We start from the raw sequence: 18,475 nt of genomic DNA, 5'->3' as shown, positions 1-18,475 counted from the left end.
CACTATATATATATATCACACAAACACACACACCTACATATACACTATATATATATATACACACACACACACACACCTACATATACACTATATATATATATACACACACACACACCTACATATACACTATATATATATCACACAAACACACACACACACCTACATATACACTATATATATATACACACACACACACCTACATATACACTATATATATATACACACACACACACCTACATATACACTATATATATATATACACACACACACACACACACACACATATACACTATATATATATATATATATATATACACACACACACACACACACTCCTACATATACACTATATATATATACACACACACACACACACACACACATACCTACATATACACTATATATATATATATATACACACACACACACCTACATATACACTATATATATATATATATATATATATATACACACACACACACACACCTACATATACACTATATATATATATATATATACACACACACACACCTACATATACACTATATATATATATATATATATATATATATATATATACACACACACACCTACATATACACTATATATATATATACACACACACACACACACACACATGCCTACATATACACTATATATATATATACACACACACACACACACACATGCCTACATATACACTATATATATATATATACACACACACACACACACACATGCCTACATATACACTATATATATATATATACACACACACACACACACACACATGCCTACATATACACGATATATATATACACACACAGACACACAGACACACACAGCATACATTAAACTCATGAGCTCCCTCTAGTGGTGGCTTCAGACAGGCAATCTTCGGCTATGATCCAATAGTTGGTTGTGCTACAATATTAGCCACCTGCTGCCTATAAAAAGTCAAAGTTGGTTCTCATATAAACTATACATGCAGGGATGGGGGGGGGATGGATGGACAAAGAAGTTCATTGAAGAATTATTGGAATACAATGGCACCAACATTACGTTATAAGGAACCTGGCAGCTGATTAATAAAGTCCGAACCTCGGGCAGCATGAATCAGACACCGGCTATCTTATTGCAGTCATATAAGTGTCAATCTGAAAAGCTGCCAGATGCTTAATAACAATGGCAGGGTATGACATGACTATAAAGACTGGTCCAGAAGGTTGGTCCCTGGTGGCTCCCCTAGTTTCGCTCCGCTTGGCTAACAGGCACAATCTAGGTAAGCGGGGCGGGAAGAAGTGTCCGGTAGCACGCGCCTCTTTGAGTAGTCATCAGAGCCCCACCATTCCCGACCTGCCAAACACTTTCTCTGAATGCCGCTGCATTTCAGAGGGAAACATATGGCATCTATAACAGAACCGGTCTGTGATTTTTGCTGCCCGTGGTTCGGGCATTAGGGTACCTTTAATGAGGGCAGACACCTGTGCTTTACCCTCCAACTCCGGTAGGAAATTATCTGGTAAATTACTACCAACCGGGACTTTTGTCCCCTCCTTGCATTGTAATATCCGTTCATTACTCTTTATAGATGACATTTGCGGTGTTTGACAGTATATACTGTATATATAGCTGCCGCTCGTGTAGACCGGAGACTATGCGCAACTTCAGAGATGGGATCTCGGTTTGCCAATTACGGGTTTGTTGGTGCAAAATTCCGGCCACCATGACGGACGCTCCAAAACCTTCTCTCCTTGTAGGACCGCGGACCACAGGTTCTTGTACAGCTGTAAGAACATAACACCAGTTAGGCTGCTGATGGTCAATCTGCCACAATATGGGGGTCTCTAATCCCACCCATTACATCATTACTGGGGACACGTCACATTCTGACAACACATTCCTTTGAAAGGTGGTTTGAAGGATTGGAAAAACATGGCTGCTTCTTTCCAAAACCAGCGCCACACGTGTCCTCGTGTTGTTTGTGGTATTACAGTTCCGTCAACTTCACGTCACTGAAGCTGAGGTGTAATTCTAGACATGGACAGGTGTGGTGCTGTTTCTGGAAAGAAGCAGTCATAGTTTTATAATCCTGGACAACCCCTTTTATTTGTTCACTCCGCAGTAACATGTCATCCTTCATCAGGAGAATACTATCATCAACTATTACCAAGATTAATAAACTGCCCCCTGTCGCTCTGCTGCCTTTATTATACTCACCTGCGGGTCGGTACGATGGGTGCCACTGCTCTCAGTCCGGCCCCCCTCTCTTCTTGTTATTGCCGTCCTCCTGCCCAGCCCCGTGTGCATGATGCGTCCTACATCATCCACACAGAGGCCCCCATTGCGCGCAGGCGCACTTTGATCTGCCCGGTCCAATCTGATCTCGGTCCAATCTGATCTGGCGCCGCCTCCATCATGTGTAATTGTCGTCCTCCTGCCTAGCCCCGTGTGCATGACGAGTTCTGTGTCGCACACAGAGAGGTCTCCATTGCGCTTCTGTGGTCTCTATTTCGCTCCTGTGCATGCATACTTTGCTCTGCCCGGCTGAGGGCAAAGCAAGGTACTGTAATGCGCAGGCGCGAGAAAAGGTCAAAGACCACCCGCGCATGCGCACAACAGTACTTCATTCTACCCGCAACTCGTCATGCACACGGGGCTAGGTAGGAGGACGGCAATTGCACATGATGGAGGCGGCGCCAGATCAGATTGGACCGAGAGCAGCGACACCCATCAGACCAGACCGCCCCGTAGGTGAGCATTATAAAGGTGTTTTTTACGTCATACAGAGTGGCCTGGGCTCTTGTATACAGCATTCTGGAATATTGTATATAAGGGCTGACTGGTGGTGGCCGCAGCTCATAAAGGAAAAACCTGGTGACAGGTTCCCTTTAAAAGTCATCACCCAAGTTGTGGACCGGTGAGGGTCTGACTACTAGGACCTCTACTTCTCACAATAAGAAGGCTTTATATGGAATATGGAAGAAAGTTGGGTTATTCCGCGCTCACACCAGGATGCAAGGTTGTACAGGTCTACGTGTTTCAGAGATTTCCATCACCTTCATCTGGACAATCAAGAGAAAATGAATGAACAATCATGTCTCTTGATTGTCCTGATGAAGGAGATGGAAATCTCTGAAACGCGTAGACCTGTACCTGCATAAAAAGAGATGAATTAATCAACCTTGCATCCTGGTGTGAGCGCGGCATAAACCCGACTTTCCTCCACATTCCACATATTGTCTCCATTCGGGGCTGTGCGCCATATCTGCTACGTGATTACAGGTGTTGTGACTACCACATCCCTCTTAGGTGAGTTTATTACCTTTCAATAACCTGGTGTATACCCAGGTAAGGCTAGTTTCACACTTGCGTTCAGTGCATTCCGTCACTATGGAGAATAGCGCAGTCCGTTAACGCACTGCGCTATTCTCCATAGACTTGTATGGACGACGCACTGTAACTCAAGTGTCTGCGTTGCATCCGCTGGATGACGCAGCGTCGTTATTTTGACGCTGCGTCGGGCGGATTGAACGCAGCATGTAACGTTTTTCTGCGCTTGGCGGAGTGTCAAAAAAACGTAACCTGCAGGAATCCGGTGGGGGTCCGTTGTTGTTATAATGGACGCCTATGGTGGCGGATTCCGTTAGAATGCGTCATTTGACGGATTCCGTTAACGCAGCTGTCTTTACACAACTGCGCATGCTCAGATGTGTAAAGTCAAGGAAAAAAAACTACAACGGATTGCGTTATTTTGTACGATCCGTAGCATGCGTTGTGCCACTATATGCAACGCATCCGTTGCATGTGTCACACAACGCAATGCTACGGATCCCGTCCAACGCAAGTGTGAAACTGGCCTAAGACCCTATTTGTGCTTCGTTTCCACAGTTCTTGTTGTAATAAGAGGGCTTTGAAATTTCCTTTTTGCAAAGAGAGGTGAGCGGACATAGACGACATTGCTCCCTACTGTATAAAAAAGGAACCTGGCAATCTTCGGCGGTCCCATACAGACAATGAATGGAGGGCGGTGCACTAGTGTGACCTCCGCCTCATTCAGAGCCGCAGTTCCCTGGATGACAGGGGTCCCAGAGGTCATAATCCCACCGATCTGTAACTATCCCAGAGGTGGGATGTGCTGTGAATATGTCAGAAATATCTATGGTGGAAATACTAAATGGGAAACCCAGCTCTGCTACATCTGTATAATATATATACATATATCTGCATTTCAATAATTCCAGTAAAACGGATGAGCCTTTATGACATGTTATAGTAAACCTGCTTTCAGGGGCTTTGGATTTACCTCTCCATCCGCTTTGGCAATAGGGGAGTTCAGGATGAAGTCCGGAGGTGCAATGGCGTCCACCAGAGACACGGCGTCGTCCTTCAGCTGCGTTACAAGAATAAGAGTGTTGGCTGCCGTCCTCACTTTCCATAGTAACACGAGCAAAACAGAGACGTGAGCGCTCGCTGAGAATTACACGGGGTGAAACACGAGCGGTCACACTGTTTAGGGGAGCGCAGTATTGGGTTTTATTGTTTTGGAGCCGCCATTGAGTTTTTCCATTTGTCGTGTCCCTCTTGTATTCTCTGCGTGTCTCATTAACCTTTACACGGCAGTGGCGGAGCTCCGCCTGATCTGCGGCACAGGACTACCGCTGCCGTGTAATCCGCGCCGTGCAATAATCTGGCTGCTGTGTTATAGTCAATTTCAAGTGGCCGAGAAAAACAGATGATGTTTGGCAGCAGAAAACGACTAACGAGGGGGTTATGTAGTGTCCTGCGCACCGACACTGTCTTTCTAAAATGCTTGGATAGACAAATATCCAAGAAAGTCTAATCTAATTACTGGATAGCCTTACAGATGCAGCAGAGCTGAATATGTTATTTAACTCTTTGCGTCTGCCTCCTTAGCGGTGGTCTTCTGTAAATCTACTCGTGTCATTCAGCTCTGCTACATCTGTAAATCTACTATGTTTAGGTTTAGATTTCACTTTAGCTTAGATTAATTAAAACTGGCGCTTTACACATCAGGCTTAAAGGAAACAACCAGCAGAATATTCGGGACTATGTGGTCGGGTCTTTCGTTCTTCATTCGCCCGGCCTTTATTCTCCCCGTCGCTGCCTTTATGTCAGACGCATGCGCAGTAGCATTGGGGACTATTTCATCAACTCTTCACTAAGATGCCGTCAGAGTCAGTGCTAGCTCCGGCACTATCTTATTGAAAACATCTCCTCCTGCTTCCAACATGTCCGATGCTCTTGCCGAAGACGGCGCATGCGCCCTCACCTCTTTCTCCCTATTCAAGACTGTGGGAGCACGCATGGTAAAAATAGAAGAGGAGCCGCCCCCAGCTGCTGAGGGTGGCGCAGGCGCCTACATGTTCACAATAAAAGAGGAGCCGCCCCCAGCTGCCATGGGAGGTGCATGTGCCCTCACCTCCTTTTCCCTCATGAAGACCATGGGAGCATGCACAGTCACAATAGAAGAGGAGCCGCCCTCAGCTGCCGACGGTGGAGCATGCGCCCTCACCTCATTTTTCCTCTTCAAGACCATGGGGGCACGTACGCGGTCACAACAGAAGAGGAGCCGCACCCAGCTGCCGAGGGTGGCGCATGCGCTTTCAACTCCTTTTCCATTTTCAAGACCGCAGAAGCACGCACGGTATTAATAAAAGTTGAGCTGCCCCCAGCTGCCGAGGGTGGTGCATGCGCCCTCACCTCCTTTTCCCACTTCAAGACCATGGGAGCATGCACAGTCACAATAGAAGAGGAGCCGCCCTCAGCTGCCGAGGGTGGCACATGTGCTCTCACCTCATTGTCCTTCTTCAAAACCATGGGGGCACGTACGGTCACAATAAAAGAGGAGCCGCCCCCAGCTGCCAAGGGTAGCACATGCACCCTCACCTTCTTTTCCCTCTTCAAGACCGCAGGAGCACGCAGTCACAATAGAAAAGAAGCCACCCCCAGCAGTAAGTAAGGCGCATGCGCCCTCACCTCCTTTTCCATCTTCATGACCGTGGGAGCAAGCAATGTCGTAATAGAAGAGGAGCCGCCCCCAGTAACAGCAGCTCACCGCACACAAACGGAACGCTGAGGATGAAATCGCCCTTGGAAACAGCCTCGGAAACGTAAGAATCAGGAGGAGACGTTTTCAATAAGATGGTGCCGGAGATAGTACTATGCGCAGGCGCTGACTCAGACTCCATCTTAGTGAAGAGTTGATAAGATACTTCCCAATGCTACTGCGCATGCGCGGACATAAATGAAAAGGCGGATACGTGGGTTTAAAGGCCAGGCCAGCATAAAGGGGCGGATGAAGAACGCAAGGCCTGACCCACATTGTCCTGTCCCGACGCAAACGCCAATCAAACAATCAGTGCACTTCTGGAACTTGGATTAAAGATTTTCCAGCAATCCAATCTGTCAACTAACGGTATCACTGCATCCAGCCTCCTAGCGCCAGTGTGGCACTGGCTGCACTTTATGTAGCTAAATCCTGCTGCTTGGTTCCCTTTAATGACGGGACCACCAAATTCAATGACAGGCGTGAGCCAATTTAAAATGTTTATTTCATAAATCAATAGAACACATAAAAATAAACCACTCTGTAATAAATCTTATCAGAGAAATCGGCTTCTTCCTCCTCCTGGACTGATTTTTCACTCGTAAAGTCTGTATTCCGTGAAAAAAGATTTTCCTTTTATTGAGATAGGAGACGACAGTTGGTGCTTATAAAGTTCTATGGAGGAGGAGGAGCTAGAGGAAAACACAGACATTCTGCAGCAAATTTTCCATAGAACGTTACGAGCACCAACTGTCATCTCCTATTTTGCCTGAAAGATCAGTTCAGGAGGAAAAATAAGCGGATTTTTCTGATAAAATACATTGCATAAAATACATTTTCACCTGAAGTACTGATTTATGAAATAAAAATGAAAACGATTATTTTACGTAGACTGTGTACTACTGGCAGGAAGAAGCAAAGACTAGGAGCAGGACTGGACTTAAGGGGGCTTTACACGCTACGACATCGCTAATGCGAACTCGTTGGGGTCACGGAAATGGTGACGCACATCCGGCTGCTGTAGCGATGCCGTTGCGTGTGACACCTATGAGCGATTTTGCATCGTCGCAAAAACGTGCAAAATCGCTCATCGGTGACATGGGGGTCCATTCTCAAAAATAGTTACTGCAGCAGTAACGAGGTCGTTCCTCGTTCCTGCGGCAGCACACATCGCTCCGTGTGACACCGCAGGAACGAGGAAGCTCTCCTTACCTGCCTCCCGGCCGCTATGAGGAAGGAAGGAGGTGGGCGGGATGTTACGTCCCGCTCATCTCCGTCCCTCCGCTTCTATTGGGCGGCGGTTCAGTGACGCTGCTGTGACGTTGCTGTGACGCTGAACGAACCGCCCCCTTAGAAAGGAGGCGGTTCGCCGGTCACAGCGACGACGACGGACAGGTAAGTATGTGTGACGGGTCTGGGCGATGTTGTGCGGCACGGGCAGCGATTTGCCCGTGTCGCACAACAGATGGGGGCGGGTACCCACACTAGCAATATCGGTACCGATATCGCAGCGTGTAAAGCGGCCTTTAGTATTCAGATCAGATTTTGGCTAAACTCGTGAGTACCCATGAATCCACCACTGAGTGATCTAGTGGGTATATATGAGTATTTTCAATGATTTATGTGACCTTTAAACAAGTCATCAACAGATCTTAAAAGGAGCTGTCCAGTATTTGTTTTACTTACCTATGCAAAATATATGAAGAGATAGAATGCAAAGCTGACCCCCTGTGTCCCCCGCCCGTCTCCATGCTGTTACTTAAGGTGGGGCCATCTGTAGCCAATCATTGGCCCCGGCAGTGGTGTGATGTGCATTGCTGCAGGCAGTGATTGGCTGCAGAGGTCAGATGATGTCCCAACCACAAGAGAAGGCACAGAGATCAGCAGAGAGCCTAGAGGGGTACAGAAGGCAAGTATTTTTTTTCCCTAATTTTTGGGCCTTGCTGAGGTCCCCGGTTTAATCTATGGAGTAAACATCCAAATGTACGAGTCTGAGGAACATCACATGTAAGGGAGTAGGATTTGCAATATACTGAAAACCATATGGTGCAGGGGAACAACTAAATAGTCGCTATGTCAGAGCAGCCAAATCCCACCGCCATGGCTGCCAGACGGCGTGACGTTTGTTTGGCAGAAACGTCTATCATTCCCCATCCTAGTTTGTTTTTAATTAGGTCCAGGAGCACCAAAAAGAGTCCTCCAGCTTCTGGCTGTGGCTGTTTTGGCTGCCAGAAAAAAGTAAATAAATCAACTTTTTATTATTTTTCGGAATTAGAGCATATAAAAAGGCTCAATGTTTGTGTAGACGTTGACGCCGACGCCGACAAAATGGCATGATGTATATGGATCCAGAAGATGGTCAGGTGGGAACAAGGCACAATGTGCACCCCTTTGTGGTCGGTCTCCCTATCTTCCGACCCCAAATAGTCCAGGTTGTAAACTTAAAGGGACTCTGTCAGCACAGACTGACTGTTCAAACTAAGTACAGGCGCTCGGGGCATCAAGGTGTGGCCAAACATTTAAGGACACCATCTCGCCTGCTTGATTTCCCTCTATCTCTGCACTTCCCTGGCTCTATGGAGCCATAGCCGGCACTTAAAGCAGAGGGGGGTGGAGATAGAGGGGAGAAAAAGCAGGTGGGAAGGAGCACTTAAATGTTTGGCCACACCAAGGGTGCACTGAGCGACTGTGCTTGGTTTGAGCAGTCATTTCGTGCTGACAAACTCCCTTAAAAAAGGGGATGTCCAATGAAAACAAGTTACCGTATATACTCGAGTATAAAGGCCCCGTCACACACAGAGATAAATCTTTGGCAGATCTGTGGTTGCAGTGAAATCATGGACATATTGTTCCATTTGTACACAGCCACAAACCTGGCACTGATTGTCCACAATTTCACTGCAACCACAGATCTGCCACAGATTTATCTGTGTGTAAAGTGGCCTTAAGCCGAGACCCCTAATTTTACCGCAAAAGACTGGGAAACCTTATTGACGAGAGTATAAGCCTAGGGTGGGAAATGCAGCAGCTACTGGAAAATCTCAAAAATAAAAATATATACCGGTAAAATGTAATGTGCCCATCCTTATCCACCCTTGTAGTAATGTGCCCATCCTTCTGCCCCATAGTAATGTGCCCCATAGTAATGTGCCCTGCAGTAATATGCCCTTTATTTAGTATTATTCTCATTCCAGTCCTCTTCTTGTCCTCTATTATGCTGTTGTTCACACTCACACAAACAATTCTCACCTGTCCTCTGTTCCTGCGGTGTCCTCGGCTGCTTCTTGCAGTCTGCAGGCACACAGACCCCCGATGATCTCGTCCAGTACACGAGGCTGCCGCTGCAAGTTGCATTCCTGGCTTTACTGCAGTTGAATGCTTTGCAGCACCATAAACCATTCAACTGCAGTAAAACCATGACGGCAGTGGCGGTGGCTCCATGAACTGGACACAATCAAGGGGTGCTTCTTGCAGTCTGCAGGCAAATAGACCCCTTGATGACCTCGTCTAGTGCACAGAGTCGCTGCTGTTGTCAGCGCTTTACTGCAGTTGAATGCTTTACGGCACAAAAGCATTTATGACGGCAGCGGCGGCTATCTGCACTGGACGAGGTCACCCAGGGGTCTGTGCGACTGCAAGAAGCAGGTAAGGACTCCACAGGAACGGAGAAGAGGTGTGAATAATTTTTATATGGAAACGTCACTCGAGTGTAAGCCAAAGGGGGCGTTTTCAGCAAAAAAAAAAATGGGCTGCAAAACTCGGCTTATGCTCGAGTATATACGGTATTATCTTTTGACAGTATAGATGATGATTTATCAGTGGGGTCTGACTGCTGGGACCTGCACGGATCAGAAGAAAGGGAAACTGTAATCACCGTCAGAAAGAAGCAGCAGTTGGGGTCTGACTGCTGGGACCTGCACTGATAGGAAGACTGGGGCATTGATAAGACCACCATAACGGAGCAATAGTGCACATACTCTACTACCGATCTATTCATTCATATGGTGCTGCTCAATCTTTTCCGGCAACCACATAGAGAATGAATGGAGTCGCAGTTGGGCGTCCAACCTTCTGCCCCATTCTCATGAGGATAAAAGTGTACTATGGGAAAAGGTTCTACCGATTAGTGTATGTACAAACTGTGGACGCCCAAAATAAATGTTCACCTATCCTGTGGATAGGTGATTACTTGTTTTCACTGGAGAACCCCTTTAATATCATCTAAACCTTTGTAAAGTGATCCCTTGTAGCTCAGCGTCTGTCCCTTGTAGCTCAGTGCCCGTCCCTTGTAGCTCAGCGCCCGTCCCTTGTAGCTCAGCGCCCGTCGCTTGTAGCTCAGCGCCCGTCCCTTGTAGCTCAGCGTCTGTCCCTTGTAGCTCAGCGCCCGTCCCTTGTAGCTCAGCGCCCGTCCCTTGTAGCTCAGCGCCCGTCCCTTGTAGCTCAGCGCCTGTCCCTTGTAGCTCAGCGCCCGTCCCTTGTAGCTCAGCGTCCGTCCCTTGTAGCTCAGCGCTTGTCCCTTGTAGCTCAGCGTCCGTCCCTTGTAGCGCAGCGCCCGTCCCTTGTAGCTCAGCGGTCCGTCCCTTGTAGCTCAGCGCCCGTCCCTTGTAGCTCAGCGTCTGTCCCTTGTAGCTCAGCGCCCGTCCCTTGTAGCTCAGCGCCCGTCCCTTGTAGCTCAGCGCCCGTCCCTTGTAGCTCAGCGCCCGTCCCTTGTAGCTCAGCGCCTGTCCCTTGTAGCTCAGCGCCCGTCCCTTGTAGCTCAGCGCCCGTCCCCTGCAGCTCAGCGCCCGTCCCTTGTAGCTCAGCGCTTGTCCCTTGTAGCTCAGCGTCCGTCCCTTGTAGCTCAGCGGTCCGTCCCTTGTAGCTCAGCGGTCCGTCCCTTGTAGCTCAGCGCCCGTCCCTTGTAGCTCAGCGTCTGTCCCTTGTAGCTCAGCGCCCGTCCCTTGTAGCTCAGTGCCCGTCCCTTGTAGCTCAGCGCCCGTCCCTTGTAGCTCAGTGCCCGTCCCTTGTAGCTCAGCGGTCCATCCCTTGTAGCTCAGCGCTCGTCCCTTGTAGCTCAGCGCCTGTCCCTTGTAGCTCAGCGCCCGTCCCTTGTAGCTCAGTGCCCGTCCCTTGTAGCTCAGCGCCCGTCCCTTGTAGCTCAGCGCCCGTCCCTTGTAGCTCAGCGCCCGTCCCTTGTAGCTCAGCGCCCATCCCTTGTAGCTCAGCGCCCGTCCCTTGTAGCTCAGCGCCCGTCCCTTGTAGCTCAGCACCCGTCCCTTGTAGCTCAGCGGTCCGTCCCTTGTAGCTCAGCGGTCCATCCCTTGTAGCTCAGCGGTCCATCCCTTGTAGCTCAGCGGTCCATCCCTTGTAGCTCAGCGGTCCGTCCATTGTAGCTCAGTGGTCCGTCCCTTGTAGCTCAGTGCCCGTCCCTTGTAGCTCAGTGCCTGTCCCTTGTAGCTCAGCGGTCCATCCCTTGTAGCTCAGCGCCCGTCCCTTGTAGCTCAGCGGTCTGTCCCTTGTAGCTCAGCGGTCTGTCCCTTGTAGCTCAGCGTCCATCCCTTGTAGCTCAGCGTCCGTCCCTTGTAGCTCAGCGTCCGTCCCTTGTAGCTCAGCGTCCGTCCCTTGTAGCTCAGCGTCCGTCCCTTGTAGCTCAGCGTCCGTCCCTTGTAGCTCAGCGTCCGTCCCTTGTAGCTCAGCGCCTGTCCCTTGTAGCTCAGCGCCCGTCCCTTGTAGCTCAGCGCCCGTCCCTTGTAGCTCAGCGCCCGTCCCTTGTAGCTCAGCGTCCGTCCCTTGTAGCTCAGCGCCTGTCCCTTGTAGCTCAGCGCCCGTCCCCTGCAGCTCAGCGCCCGTCCCTTGTAGCTCAGCGCCCGTCCCTTGTAGCTCAGCGCCCGTCCCTTGTAGCTCAGCGCCCGTCCCTTGTAGCTCAGCGCCTGTCCCTTGCAGCTCAGCGCCCGCACAATCATCAGATCTATATCTTATAGAGAACTTTATGGTGGAAATGAAAAGTGGCATCAGAGACAGCAGCCATCTAATCCTCGCCATGACTAGTCCAGGTTGTTTTTATGGAAAAGAGTAGAGGAGGGTGACTTATTATTAAAAGTGAAAATGTATGCAACATGTGAACCTTTCAGCACCGCTGTACTACCTGAGCACATAGGTCCAGAATTGCGTCCTGCACGATTCTGCCGGGAACCTCTCCAGTAAAGTATCCACCTGCAAAACAGCAGGAATTAATAATAAAGAGATATTTACTTTATGATTGTATGGAGCCGGTCCCCCCATCCTACTGAGGAGGGTCCCAGTGATTGTACCACCGCTGTCACTACATTTATCAAGTATCCTACAAATACAATAATGCACACAGTGATGGGTCAGGACAGAAATAATGCACACAGTGATGTGTCAGGGCAGGAATAATGCACACAGTGATGTGTCAGGACAGGAGTAATGCACACAGTGATGGGTCAGGACAGGAATAATGCACACAGTGATGGGTCAGGACAGGAATAATGCACACAGTGATGGGTCAGGACAGGAATAATGCACACAGTGATGTGTCAGGACAGGAATAATGCACACAGTGATGGGTCAGGACAGGAATAATGCACACAGTGATGAGTCAGGACAGGAATAATGCACACAGTGATGGGTCAGGACAGGAGTAATGCACACAGTGATGGGTCAGGACAGGAATAATGCACACAGTGATGTGTCAGGACAGGAATAATGCACACAGTGATGTGTCAGGACAGGAATAATGCACACAGTGATGGGTCAGGACAGGAATAATGCACACAGTGATGAGTCAGGACAGGAATAATGCACACAGTGATGTGTCAGGACAGGAATAATGCACACAGTGATGTGTCAGGACAGGAATAATGCACACAGTGATGTGTCAGGACAGGAATAATGCACACAGTGATGGGTCAGGACAGGAGTAATGCACACAGTGATGGGTCAGGACAGGAATAATGCACACAGTGATGTGTCAGGACAGGAATAATGCACACAGTGATGTGTCAGGACAGGAATAATGCACACAGTGATGGGTCAGGACAGGAATAATGCACACAGTGATGAGTCAGGACAGGAATAATGCACACAGTGATGTGTCAGGACAGGAATAATGCACACAGTGATGTGTCAGGACAGGAATAATGCACACAGTGATGTGTCAGGACAGGAATAATGCACACAGTGATGGGTCAGGACAGGAATAATGCACACAGTGATGGGTCAGGACAGGAATAATGCACACAGTGATGGGTCAGGACAGGAATAATGCACACAGTGATGGGTCAGGACAGGAATAATGCACACAGTGATGAGTCAGGACAGGAATAATGCACACAGTGATGGGTCAGGACAGGAGTAATGCACACAGTGATGTGTCAGGACAGGAGTAATGCACACAGTGATGTGTCAGGACAGGAATAATGCACACAGTGATGGGTCAGGACAGGAATAATGCACACAGTGATGTGTCAGGACAGGAATAATGCACACAGTGATGGGTCAGGACAAGAATAATGCACACAGTGATGTGTCAGTACAAGAATAATGCACACAGTGATGGGTCAGGACAGGAATAATGCACACAGTGATGTGTCAGGACAGGAATAATGCACACAGTGATGGGTCAGGACAGGAGTAATGCACACAGTGATGTGTCAGGACAGGAGTAATGCACACAGTGATGTGTCAGGACAGGAATAATGCACACAGTGATGTGTCAGGGCAGGAATAATGCACACAGTGATGGGTCAGGACAGGAATAATGCACACAGTGATGTGTCAGGACAGGAATAATGCACACAGTGATGTGTCAGGACAGGAATAATGGACACAGTGATGGGTCAGGACAGGAATAATGCACACAGTGATGTGTCAGGACAGGAATAATGCACACAGTGATGTGTCAGGACAGGAGTAATGCACACAGTGATGTGTCAGGACAGGAGTAATGCACACAGTGATGTGTCAGGACAGGAATAATGCACACAGTGATGTGTCAGGGCAGGAATAATGCACACAGTGATGTATCAGGACAGGAATAATGCACACAGTGATGGGTCAGGACAGGAATAATGCACACAGTGATGTGTCAGGACAGGAATAATGCACACAGTGATGTGTCAGGACAGGAATAATGGACACAGTGATGGGTCAGGACAGGAGTAATGCACACAGTGATGTGTCAGGATAAGAATAATGCACACAGTGTTGGGTCAGGACAGGAATAATGCACACAGTGATGGGTCAGGACAGGAATAATGCACACAGTGATGTGTCAGGGCAGGAATAATGCACACAGTGATGGGTCAGGACAGGAATAATGCACACAGTGATGTGTCAGGACAGGAATAATGCACACAGTGATGTGTCAGGACAGGAATAATGCACACAGTGATGTGTCAGGACAGGAGTAATGCACACAGTGATGGGTCAGGACAGGAATAATGCACACAGTGATGTGTCAGGACAGGAATAATGCACACAGTGATGTGTCAGGACAGGAGTAATGCACACAGTGATGGGTCAGGACAGGAATAATGCACACAGTGATGTGTCAGGACAGGAATAATGCACACAGTGATGTGTCAGGACAGGAATAATGCACACAGTGATGTGTCAGGACAGGAATAATGCACACAGTGATGTGTCAGGACAGGAGTAATGCACACAGTGATGGGTCAGGACAGGAATAATGCAAACAGTGATGGGTCAGGACAGGAATAATGCACACAGTGATGGGTCAGGACAGGAATAATGCACACAGTGATGTGTCAGGACAGGAATAATGCACACAGTGATGGATCAGGACAGGAATAATGCACACAGTGATGGGTCAGGACAGGAATAATGCACACAGTGATGTGTCAGGACAGGAATAATGCATACAGTGATGGGTCAGGACAGGAATAATGCACACAGTGATGTGTCAGGACAGGAATAATGCACACAGTGATGGGTCAGGACAGGAATAATACACACAGTGATGTGTCAGGACAGGAATAATGCACACAGTGATGGGTCAGGACAGGAATAAATAAACAATGATGTCCGTTTTGTCATAATAGGCACCATTAGAGTATAATATAAGTGAGTTTGGGGGTGGGTGCAATATGTAAGTCATTATGGCGCCAATCGTAACACGACCACATTCACTTAAATTATGCTCCATTGGTAAAAGAGCCATGATGAAGAGTAAGTCATGACACTAAAGTGACAAAAATCGGAAAACACAAACAAATAGTACAATAACCTCTGTGAAACGTAGAGCTGCATATGTCATAAAGATAGGACATCAATCTCTAGTGACGGCAAAAAAAGCGGGGGTACTCCTAGCTACACAGCTGATATGCCTGGTCATTCAATGGTAAATGGTGATTAAGGCCACCAAGAACAAGTTATTAATGGGGTAGTTGTGGACTGCAGATATTAGGGTGTGAAGTTTTGGGGTTCACAGAGATATAATAGTTCCTACAGGGTATATATTCTTCTTGATACCCCCCCCTTCCCCGATAACCAGAAGGAGATTCCCTAACCACTGAGGAACCCTGACGATATGCTCCACATAGAGGAAGGGTGAGATAGTAGCATAGCCCTGGAGCTGGGAGTACCCCCCTTCTTTGTTTATGTATTTTCCGATTTTTAGATATTACAAGAGCACTTTCATATCGGAGGTTCCTTTCCTCCATTGTCTCCATACGCTGAATATAGGAGGACAAACCCTTTCATTTTATGGATACAAGTGGAAATGTCCTGTGTATCTGTGGGGACGGGGCATGGAGAGGACCTCACCTTGGTAGAGCACAGCGATGTGTTTGCTTAGAGACCACAGTCCATACAGGCAGCACAACCTGTGCAGCACGGGCCGCAGTGACCCGGGAGTGGCTGGGTCCTGGGTGTAGTCATAGTATCTCTGCAGAACTGTCAGCTCAATGAATGCCAAGGCCAAGGAGCGACAGTAATATGCCTGAAAGACAAGAGACAAACATTTTAACCCAAAGGCTGACATGAGACGCTTACAATTATTTAGCAATCCATATCTCAATGTGAGGACATGAAGGAAAATGCACAACATGATATCAAATGAAGGGAAGAGTGCACACAGTGATGTCACAGTAAAAATACTAATGCCCGCAGTGACATCACTGTACGGGGATAATGCACACAGTGATGTCAAAAAGATAAGTTAACACTGGAAGTTTGGAGTAAATATGATATTGTAGAACTCAACAGGGATAATGCACACAGTGACATCACCATACAGGGATAATGCAGACAGTGACATCACCATGCAGGGATAATGCACACAGTGACATCACCATACAGGGATAATGCAGACAGTGACATCACCATGCAGGGATAATGCACACAGTGACATCACCGTACTTGGATAATGCACACAGTGACATCACCGTACAGGGATAATGCACACAGTGACATCACCGTACAAGGATAATGCACACAGTGACATCACCGTACTGGGATAATGCACACAGTGACATCACTGTACTGGGATAATGCACACAGTGACATCACCGTACAGAGGTAATGCACACAGTCACATCACGGTACAGGGATAATGCACACAGTGACATCACCGTACAGAGGAAATGCACACAGTGACATCACTGTACAAGGATAATGCACTCAGTGACATCACTGTACAGCAACAATGTATAAAGTGACATCACCGTACAGGGATAATGCACACAGTGACATCACCGTACAAGGATAATGCACACAGTGACATCACCGTACTGGGATAATGCACACAGTGACATCACTGTACTGGGATAATGCACACAGTGACATCACCGTACAGAGGTAATGCACACAGTGACATCACGGTATAGGGATAATGCACACAGTGACATCATGGTACAGGGATAATGCACTCAGTGACATCACTGTACAAGGATAATGCACACAGTGACATCACGGTACAGGGATAATGCACACAGTGACATCACCATACAGGGATAATGCACACAGTGACATCACCGTACATGGATAATGCACACAGTGACATCACAGTACAGGAATAATGCACACAGTGACATCACCGTACAGGAATAATGCACACAGTGACATCACCGTACAGAGATAATGCACACAGTGATGTCACAGTACAGGGATAATGCACACAGTGACATCACAGTACAGAGATAATGCACACAGTGACATCACAGTACAGAGATAATGCACACAGTGACATCACCATACAGGGATAATGCACACAGTGATGTCACAGTACAGGGATAATGCACACAGTGATGTCACAGTACAGGAATAATGCACACAGTGACATCATCGTACAGGGATAATGCACTCAGTGACGTCACTGTACAGCAACAATGTGTAAAGTGACATCACAGTAAACCGTAATGTCAAAACAGTGAATAATGTAAATAATTTTGGCACAGCATAATAATGCACAAAGAGGAATAATGCACACAGTAATGTCACAATGCAGGAATATTGCAAGCAGTGATATTACAGCAGAGGAATAATGCACACAGTGGTGTCACATGCGAGTCATCATGCACACAGTGGTGTCACAGGCGAGTCATCATGCACACAGTGGTGTCACAGGCGAGTCATCATGCACACAGTGGTGTCACAGGCGAGTCATCATGCACACAGTGGTGTCACAGGCGAGTCATCATGCACACAGTGGTGTCACAGGCGAGTCATCATGCATGCACACTGGTGTCACAGGCGAGTCATCATGCACACAGTGGTGTCACAGGCGAGTCATCATGCACACAGTGGTGTCACAGGCGAGTCATCATGCACACAGTGGTGTCACAGGCGAGTCATCATGCACACAGTGGTGTCACAGGCGAGTCATCATGCACACAGTGGTGTCACATGCGAGTCATCATGCACACAGTGGTGTCGTAGGCGAGCCATCATGCACACAGTGGTGTCATAGGCGAGTCATCATGCACACAGTGGTGTCACATGCGAGTCATCATGCACACAGTGGTGTTGTAGGCGAGTCATCATGCACACAGTGGTGTTGTAGGCGAGTCATCATGCACACAGTGGTGTCACAGGCGAGTCATCATGCACACAGTGGTGTCACAGGCGAGTCATCATGCACACAGTGGTGTCACAGGCGAGTCATCATGCACACAGTGGTGTCACAGGCGAGTCATCATGCACACAGTGGTGTCACAGGCGAGTCATCATGCACACAGTGGTGTTGTAGGCGAGTCATCATGCACACAGTGGTGTCACAGGCGAGTCATCATGCACACAGTGGTGTCACAGGCGAGTCATCATGCACACAGTGGTGTCACAGGCGAGTCATCATGCACACAGTGGTGTCACAGGAGAGTCATCATGCACACAGTGGTGTCACAGGCGAGTCATCATGCACACAGTGAAGCCACAATATGAGAATAA

At 48.1% G+C, this 18,475-nt stretch overlaps 1 protein-coding gene across 3 annotated transcripts in view; it reads right to left on the bottom strand.

Moving 5' to 3' along the window:
* ACOX3 (acyl-CoA oxidase 3, pristanoyl) overlaps positions 1 to 18,475 on the bottom strand; it is a 197,277-nt gene that overhangs the window by 16,741 nt on the left and 162,061 nt on the right. For 2 of the 3 annotated variants that reach the window (XM_075346848.1, XM_075346849.1), the window contains exons 15-18: positions 15,857 to 16,031; positions 12,195 to 12,262; positions 4,307 to 4,393; positions 1 to 1,787 (exon numbers count right to left, since the gene is read on the bottom strand). The exon at positions 1 to 1,787 is cut by the window's left edge and continues 435 nt beyond it. In XM_075346848.1, the coding sequence (XP_075202963.1) occupies positions 1,668 to 1,787; positions 4,307 to 4,393; positions 12,195 to 12,262; positions 15,857 to 16,031 (450 nt within the window). In that variant the 3' untranslated portion in view covers positions 1 to 1,667. The remainder of the gene's footprint in view (positions 1,788 to 4,306; positions 4,394 to 12,194; positions 12,263 to 15,856; positions 16,032 to 18,475) is intronic. The other variant, XM_075346850.1, reaches the window with a different exon arrangement.

This window comes from Anomaloglossus baeobatrachus, chromosome 1, assembly GCF_048569485.1.
Source record: "Anomaloglossus baeobatrachus isolate aAnoBae1 chromosome 1, aAnoBae1.hap1, whole genome shotgun sequence".
Taxonomy (NCBI): Eukaryota; Metazoa; Chordata; class Amphibia; order Anura; family Aromobatidae; genus Anomaloglossus; species Anomaloglossus baeobatrachus.
This window is presented reverse-complemented; position numbering and strand designations above follow the sequence as displayed.